Source organism: Falco naumanni, chromosome 2 (assembly GCF_017639655.2).
Source record: "Falco naumanni isolate bFalNau1 chromosome 2, bFalNau1.pat, whole genome shotgun sequence".
NCBI classification, from domain to species: Eukaryota; Metazoa; Chordata; class Aves; order Falconiformes; family Falconidae; genus Falco; species Falco naumanni.
In genome coordinates, this window is record NC_054055.1 from 1,527,289 (window position 1) to 1,536,504 (window position 9,216).

The following is a 9,216-nucleotide window of genomic DNA, read 5'->3' on the forward strand; positions in this document are numbered from 1 at the left end:
GAACGTGACCCCAGCGTTTCCCTCTGGGGATCCCCCTCCATCCCTGATGACCTTTTTGGGGTGCGGCTGCCCTGCTCGGAGAGCAGCAGGTGGGGAAGGCAGCGGCCAGGGTGGCGGGGGCCACGTTCCCACGACTCCTCTGCTCCCGCGAGGTGCTATATTTAAATCAATATTTTCCTGTTTAATCCGACTGCTGCTAAGTCAACAAACAGAGCATGGCAGTGAACATACCTAATTTTCCATCCCGTGCCGGATTCAGCCATGGGGGAAAGAAAGATCCAAGGGGTTGCCAGCCTGACATCCCACTCATACCTTCACCAAGCAGTAAATGGACCCCAAATGGACCCCAAACGCACCCAAAATGCACCCTTGCTCAGTGCCAGGCTGCTGCACATCTCTGTGCATGGGTGTGCACACATGTGCTGCCCATCCTGGCAGCTTATGGGATGCTAAAGGCAGAAAAACTTTGCTGCCTTGAGGTTTTGGGGTTTTTTTCCTGATTTCTTGAAAGCATCCTTTCTTCCTGCAGCAACCGTGCTGTGTGCCGAAGTGGGACATGCTGCTAACAGCTCTTGGGGAATTAAAAGCCTCATGCCCAGCATCAGACACAAGGTGAAGGAGTTCTTCTGCACCTAGGACAGCTTGGCCGGCTCCAGCCCCACGGAGGATTGCTGGAAAGCACCCAGAACAAACAGTCCTGCCACCGAGGGAGAACAGCATGTTACCTCTCCCAGCCAGGACGCGCCGGGCGGCTGAACCCAGCAAACAGCCGGCACAGCAGTGCTCACCTCTGCCAAAGCCACCACCAGACCATGGGGGCTGGGAAAATATCCTGGGAGGATGATGCTGCAGGGATGCCGGTCCCCAGGAGAATATCTTGGGGGGAAAATGCTGCATGGATACTAGATCGCAGGAAAATATCTTGGGGGAATGATGCTGCAGGGATGCCCAACCCCAAGAGAGTATCTTGAGGTAGTAAAATATATCTTGGGAGAGAATATTTTGGAGGAGCATCACCACACACTTGCCAGACCTCATTTAATCCCTTCCCAGCATCATCTGCTGGAGATGGACACCAGGACAGATGGACCATCACCATGACGCAGGACGGATGCTCCGACAGCCCAAAATCCCCGAGCAGCAATGACCGTTTTCCCAAGCAGACAACCGACCTTGCAATGCCAGCCTTCTCCACTGAGTTGGGGAGGAGGGGAAAAAAAAAAAAAAAAAGTTCATTTCTTCACCATCGGTCAGGGAGCACGTAAATCTCTGCTCCCTGCCAGCCGTCCCGTTGCCAAGTTATATCCGGTCCTCGATGCTCTTGCTCATAATTAAAGCAACTCCCTTGCAGGGCTCAGTCCCCCTCCACCCCCACCCCCACCCCCGCCAAGGCTGGTGCCATCTGAAATAAAACATCCCAGCTCCACTATATAATAAATCAAAAAGAGAAATAAAAATCCTGGTTTCAGTTATGTTATGGCTGCAGCACAAAGAAATTCAAAAGCAGGAGAGAGATTTGAAGATACAGCTGTGGTGTTGCCCTTAAAAGGGAAAATTCGCACCCTCTTTGCCGAGGCCGGCGGGTTCAAGCAAGGTGAGAAGCAGCATCTCCAGGGCCCAGCCCTGCAGGGTAGCCCACGTCCCCAAGGGGACATTTGGCCAAACTGGGCTTTCGGCACTGCCAGAGCCCAGCACTGGAGTTGGTAAAAATCCACTTGAAATGATCCCAAAGTGACCAGGGTTGGGGGTCTACTGGGGTGCGGGGTCAGCAGAGCATCCCTGATACCAGGGCCACCACGGGGTGGGCACTGTCCTTGGGGCACTGCAGGGAGCTGCCTGAATGAGAAATATCTCTTTATAAATTATGAACCATATATTATATAAACATAACATATTAATAATTTAGTAAGAGATATTTCTTTATAAAGAAATATTGCCAGGTGCACTGCCTCCCCTCAGCAGTGTCCCCATGTCCCCAAGGTGCCATCAGCTGTGACCCCGGGAAGTTCCTTGTTACCTCACTTAATTAGAACGCTCGATGCTTCAATAGCACTTTTCACCCTGAGACTGGAGAAGACAAGCACCTGGCTCTAAACTGGTACACCAGGCAAAGATGTTGCAAAATTCACCCAAAATTATTTCCAAGGTTGTTTTACGCAGGAGCCAAGAGCTCCCCGTTCTCGGCCACCCATGGCTGCTATCTGACAACGGGGACAACAGCCAGAGAAGGAGCTGGATGGGGGCCAGAGCCCCCCAGGAGAGTATTTTGGGGTAATAATACTGCAGGGATGCTGGACCCCGAGATAATATCTTGGGGGGATGATGCTTCAGGTGTGCTGGACCCCAGGAGAACATCTTGGGGGAATGATGCTGTGGGGATACCAGACCCCGGGAGTATATCTTGGGGGGATGATGCTGCAGGGATGCTAGACTCCAGAAGAATCTCTTGGGAGTAATGATGCTGCAGGGATCTGGATTTTGAGAGCATGCAAAGAAGAACACCCCCGCTCCACTTGGCTGTGCCCTGGCCAGCAAGGGTTACACCGCCAGGCTCAGCCCCAGGGACTTCACGCTTGGCTGCCGGCGCTGTTGGAAGGGAACGGTCCAGCCTGTCCTCTTAAATCGGCATCGAAGCAGGGCAGAGAGCCCTGCCAGCACCGCTCCACGGGCTCTCGGCAAAGCCCCCGCGGGAATGGGTATTTCTGGGCTTCGCCCGGAGCTATTAAAAGCCCCGTGGGTGCCGGTGCTGTGCCGCAGGAGGAGGTGGCGCTTCCAAGCGCTTCCCGGCACGAACACCCAGAGCAATGGGAACCCAAGTCCATCTTCAAACAACAGCTGAGGGGCAGCAATGCCAAAAACGTGCCCCGGGAGAGACCCCAAAGTACGCAGCCATGCTTTGGGGCCAGCAAACCACCGCTGCATCCCCCAAGCAGCATTAATTCTTCCGCAGACAGGATAAAACTTTACCCATCGATAAAATATACAGTGCACACACAAGAATATTTTTCCTCCTTTTTCTCATGCCACTGGCATGGCAAAGCCCGCGGTCCCGGGTGGAGGGATGGTGATTTTTCAGGGGGGGAAATGCCAGTTTGCTCAGTAAGGGGTATGACATGGGGAATTCCCAAGCAAAAGGCCCATTTAAGCCCTCCCCACCAAGGAAAATGTAATTTTTCGTTCAGCATCTCAGGGCCAGCCAACTGCACACCTGTTTACCGAGGCCTTATATAGCATCACTGGGAGACACTATATATAAATACAGCATATTGTATATCTATATATATAAAACCACCTTCCACCAAAATGTGGTGCTATTTAACCTGAAAACTGCTTTTCCCACCCAAAAATTACCCTTTTATTGGGGAATGTTGCACCTACAAATGGGAGCTCATCCCCTTGGGACCACCAGAAAGGGCTGGGAAGGCTCCTGCTCATCCAGCAGCATGTCCTCAGATGGGAATTTGTCCCACTGAGGGACACGTGAGGGACCCCCAAAGCCACCAACACTTCGGAGGAGTCATGTACCCCGTGAAACAAAGGTGTTTTTAGGATGGATGGGCACTTACCACCTGCGGCTTGGTCCTGGGGCTGTGTTCGTCGGGCGGCCGCGGGCACCGGGGCAGCCGCGGCGGTGGGGCAGCGGGTGGAGAGCGGGGTCCATCCCCGGGACTGGGGGATGCTTCACCTGAGTTGAGGGCCAGCATGTACCGCTTGGTGACATCCTCCAGCGAAGGAGGCTGGAGGGTTGGGGAGGATTTGCTGGGTGAGCGGCTGGCAGCTGGTGTGGGGAGGTGGCTTTGATGGCCAGAGGGGACAAGCGGCTCAGGGACAGTGATGGGGATGAAAGTGGCGGGCTCACTGGTGTGACGGACATGCTTGGTGGCCGGGCGGCTCTTGGCAAGGACAGCAGGCACCGGCGGCGGTTGGTTTTCCTGGTGAGCTGCACGGTTGGAGCGCTTCTTGGAGCTGCGCCGGGTGATGCGAGGGGACAGCACATCAGCCAACTTTGGATCAAAGCCATAGCTGCGGCCGGTGCCCGGCACTGCTGGCTGTGCCGAGAGGATGGGCTCGCTGCTGGATGGTGGGATGCTGGGCTCCAGCTCACTGATGGCCTCACCAGGACCCTCAAAGGCGCCGGCTGGCAGCTCACCACGGCGGCTGGGGTCACTCAGCGACTTCTTCTTGATGGTCTTGCCGTTGCCCTTCTCATCGATGAGCTTAGCCATGGCGCCGGGCTGGCTGACGATAGTTTGGATGAGGCTGCTGTAGTCCCGCGGCCCATCGCTGCCCAGGGAGAGGTCACTGCCTGCGCTGCCTGCACTGCCTGCAATGGCAGCGGGTTGCGGGATGCCCACCTTGGCGCTCAGCGAGCCCAGGAGATTGCTGTCGACAGAGAAATTCTTCACCTCCTCCGTCACCGAGCATCGCCGGTGGGGCATGGGGTCGCTCAGGGAGCGATAGGGCTCGGTGCCACCCTCACTGCCACCCTCCATCCCATTGGCACTGGCCAAGGGGAACTTACGCCGGCGCCGCAAGCTGCCAGGGGTGCTCGGTGTCTCGGATTTGCCAGCTGGAAGGTCTTCAACCGCTGCTGCCGGGTGAGTGGGCAGTGGCGTTTCAGTGTCGCCAGCTGCTGGCCCAGCACTGGGCAACGTCCAGGCATCCACAGCTTCATGCAGGTCTTGGAAGGGCATCCCCACGGGCTCCGGCTCCGTGACAATGCCCTCATCTGTCACACTCGACTCGTGACCCGATAGCTCCTCCACAGATTTCCTGCGAGCGAGGTTCTCCTTCGACTCTGCTTCCTTCAAACACCGCGTGCTCTCCGCCCGTCCCCGAAGGGTCACGTCCATCGTCCCCATTGGTGCCACCACCTCGGCGCCCTCCACACCTCCACTGTCCTTCTCCTCGGCTGTGAAGCCGTAGTCCTGCTGGGAACCCATCCTGCTGATCTTCTCAAAGACCTGCCTTGCCTCCTGGATGTACTGATCCTGAATAACCATGGGGGGAGCATCCTCATACCCCCGTTGTCCCCCATCCAAAGTCCCCCGGTCCTGGCTGTCAGCAGTGGCCAGGAGGAGCTCAGAGGAGCTCTGCTTCATGGTACTCTGTAGGAAAAGCCGGCGCGACCCTGATTTTTCGGAGCCGGTGAAGGACTTGGTGCGACGCAACGTGGCCGTCAGGTCCTTTAGCGTTGGTCGCTCGCCTGGCGCCCAGCGGTTGGGGGGCTGAGCGGCACCACGACTACCCGGGGAGGGGTCGGCGATGCCGGAGCAGCTGTCAGAGCCCATGTCAAGGCCAATCCTCACCCCTTTCTTCTTCACCTTCAGCTCTGAGAGGTCTGATTTGAGGAAGCTGAGGAGCGTCAGGGTCTCGTTGGCAATATCGGGGTTGGACAAGGACTTGCGGTGCTTGTCCCGCTCCCCTTCCAGCCCCGGCTGCTGCAGGCTCTCGCTCCCGAAGTCTGGTTTTGTCTTGGCCGTGCCCTGCAGCAGCTTGGGACGGACGCGGACCGCCGGCTGTCCCCATGCCAGGCCATCGCTCGTCCCGAAACTGGGTGACCGACAGACGCCGTAACCTGCCTGGAGAGTCCGCCCTTGGCCGGGCCAACACACGCCGAACTGCTCCTCTTCCTTCAGCGTCTCGGTGCTGGAATACCGGCTGCTGCTCCGTGACCCGCCGGGGCTGCCGAAGGGCGGGATGTTCACCTTGGAGACCCGGGCCACCAGGGGCAGCGGGTGGCGGGGGACCCCCCGCCCGCCGCCCTCGGCCGCGGCCCCGCCGCCCCCCGCCGGGCTCTCCCGGCCGCCGCTCTGCGGCTCCCTGCGGGCGGCGCGGTGCCGGCCGCCGCCCTGCCCGTCGCCCCCGCCGCCCGGCGAGGCGCGGGGGGACCGCGGTGCCGCCGCTCCGGCCTCCCCGTTGGCGCGGGGCGATGGGGAGGAGGAGGGCGGCTGCGGTCGCGGCGAGTTATGCCAGGAATGCGGGCCGGGCTCCGGCGGCGCGCCGCGGGGCGAGCGGAGAGCCGGGTGCGGGACGCGGCTGCGGGGCGGAGGCGGCGGGGGAGCTCCCCGGCCGCTCCCGCCGCCGCTCCCGCCGCCGCTCCCGCTCCCCATCGCGCTCCCGCTCCCATTCCCGCTCCCGCTCCCAGCTCCCCCCGGAGGCTGCCGGCAGCTTTCCCCGAAGAGTTTCCGCATCGCCGGGACGCTGGGCCAACGCGGCGGCTCCGCGTTTAACCCCGGGCCCGGCGGCGACGACGGCGGCGGCGGTGGCGGCGGTGGAGCCGGGGACGGCGGCTGAGCCCCGGCATGAACCGGGCCCGCTGGCTCCGGCTCGGTAAAACGAAGCGAAAGCTGCCGTACCGACGGGGCCAGGCTGCCGAAAGCCCGGCCCGGCTGCTGCTCCGCGATCGACGCTGAAACTTTCCTACCCGGGAAGAAGGAGGAGGAGGAGGAGGAGGAGGAAGGCGGGGAGGAGGCGGGCAGGAGCCACCGGCCCGCCGCTACCCCCCGACCGCTGCCCCCCTCCGCCATTGTCTGTCCCCCCCCGCCGCCGCCTCCGCCGCCTCCGCCCGCCCCCCGGCCCCGCCGCCGCGCCCCGGCCCCGGCCCCGCCGCAGGCACCGCCCGGCCCCGCTCCTCCTCCGGGCCGCCAGCGGGCTTCATCCCTCCCGCTTTGTTTTCTCTCTCCCTTTTTTTTTTTTTTTTTTTTTTTTTTTTGGCTTTTCCTCCTCCCTCACCCCCTGCTTTTTTATTTGTTGCATTCAAATAAACTTTCCTCCCCGGAGGCGTGGTTTCCTCCCGCAGAGGGGGATGGTTGGAGGTTTTGCCCTTTTTTTTTTTTTTTTTTTTTTTTGGGGGGGGGGGAGAGGGCGGGGAAGGCGGCCTCAGAGCTGGCCTCCTGCTCCCAGGCCAAGCGGGCGCGCCTCACATCCCCCCTGCATCCCTTACCCCCCCAGCATCCTTCACCCACCCCCCTGCATCCCTCAACCCCTCGGCATCCTTCATCACCCCCAGCATCCTTCACTCTCCCCCCACCCATCCTTCACCCCCCCCCATCCTTCATCTTCCCCTGCCTCCTTCACACACACACACCATCCTTCACCCCCTTCCCTCCCTCTTCTCCCCCCTCTTTATTTTTTTAGGGGAAAACAAGGTAAGTAAGCAAAAATGTGGGTGCCGTTTCCCTTTGCTGTGGATTTCCCCAGCCCCTGCTTTGCAACTCATCTCAAGGAAGGCAGAACACCTTGTTCCCAACTTGCAAAAAGCTCTGGCGATGCACTGCCCCGCCAACAGACTTTCTCATGGTTTTTTAGCATCACTTGTCAGCGCTTGCTATTTGCAGCCCATAACCTGTTTTCCCCCAAGACAGCAGATTTATCGTTGGGGATGTGAAAAAATGAAGGTGGTGGCTGGGATGGTTGATGGGTGAGCTGGAGCCTTGGCAGAATGGATGGGTTGGAGAGGTATCCCAGTCACATAAAGGACATTGCTGGTTTTGTTCCAGGGGCCCAAAAACCCTGGTGGTGATTAAACAAAAAATCCAACACCCCCCATAAATGCATTTTTCAGTTAAAAAGTGCCTCTGGCGATGCTGTGAGATGGACCGCCCCGGCAGGTATTCCTTCCCTGGCTCTCCCTTCCCTGCCTCTGCCCTCCTTCCCTGGTTCCCCCAGGGCTGGGTGTCTCCCAGCTGTAAGGAAGATGTCCCCATGGTGTGTGTGTCTTGTGTTGTGTGTCATCGTCCACACCTCCCACCCCAACCCCCCATCCCCCACCCCCAGTCACCTGGTATTCAGGATGGGATTTTGGAAAGAGCCACACGTTTCGTCCCCTCTTGGTGCCGTATGAGCTGGTCCTCAGGCCACTGGTGCTGAGCATCTCACAAGCAAAGGAGATGTTTTGAACCACCCACCCCACCTCTAAGGTACCCGGTTGTGCCCATCACCCTGGCTTCTAGGCCTGGTGGTACTGAAGGAACTGCTGACAGGACCCCAGGGCCAGGCAGGATATTGTCAGACCCAAAGTGAGCTCTGTGGGTCCCCCATCCTTGACACCATCCAAATTCAGCAATTCCACCATCAGGGACGTTATTGGGATGTCCTGGAGCCGCTGCATGTCACCACCCAAGCCCACGCTGTCCCTGCAGCCACCACTAGCCTATTTGGGAGTTGCTTATTTCCACCCCCACCCCAAAGCTTTATTGTGGTTAAATTTTGGCCGGACACCTCGGTCCCATGGGTGCTGTCCAGGCATGGGGTGGTGTGACAGAGCAGGGCTCCTCCATCCCTCCCCGGAGCCGGGGGGGCACCCACAGACCCAGCCGGTTTTCTCCAAATCTAAATATTTTGCGCCCTCTCCTGGGTCCGGATGGCGCGGCCCCGCGACTCCCACGCTGCCACCTTCTTTTTGTCTGGGAACAGACGGGGACAGCAGGCTGGGATTGTCCCACTGGCCACCGCTCTTGCAAGCCCCCCCAGCATTTTGCCCTTCCATTGCAGGACCCCAAAAATACATCGGAGGAGATTTTGGGGTGGATGATCCAGCCAAAGGAAAGCCTGGGGCTGGCTTTGCCTCCTCCGTCACTTTTTGTGCCCCAACCTGAAGTCGTCACCATGCATGGCCCTCCCCACCAGGACACGGCCACCGCTCCTGCAAAACCAGGTGGTTTGAGCTAACACCGTTGCAGGATCCCTCTCCGTTCCAGCCCACCATGACGCTGAGATGTTTCAGCATCATCCAAGAGCCGATGGCCACCCTGGGCACCCTCCTCATTTCCACAACGGGAAGGAGCCACACCGAAACCATCCACCCTGGATGCTGGTGAGGTCTTTGGGTGGCCAGGTACCCGAGGAAGATGCCATGTGCTTGCAGGAAGCAGGTCGGGATGAAGCCATGCGCTTGGCTAGGTGCAGGCAGCCAAGCCAGAGGGATGCTCATCTCTGGAGATCTGAAGCTAATTGCTTAAATCAACTTAGACATTATTAATATGCACAGACAACCTGTGAGAAATGCAGCAAACCTGTTACCCATATATATATATATATATGAATGTATGCACACTACATATATGTACATACACTCTATAGATATGTATAGTCTATTCAGGGTGGAGAATACCTGAGCTGCACAGCCTGTGCTGGGCTACAAACTTTCCCCTGCTTGGATGTATTATATGTAGGTAAATATAGTGGGTATATATTTATGTGTACATATCCATC

General features: G+C 58.5%; 1 protein-coding gene across 1 annotated transcript in view; it reads right to left on the reverse strand.

Moving 5' to 3' along the window:
• The window catches only part of ARHGEF17 (Rho guanine nucleotide exchange factor 17), a 36,205-nt gene extending 29,675 nt beyond the window's left edge, over positions 1-6,530 (reverse strand). Inside the window, exon 1 of the mRNA XM_040584332.1 lies at positions 3,567-6,530. Coding sequence (XP_040440266.1) covers positions 3,567-6,530 — 2,964 coding nt within the window. The remainder of the gene's footprint in view (positions 1-3,566) is intronic.
• Between the last annotated feature and the right edge of the window lie 2,686 nt (positions 6,531-9,216).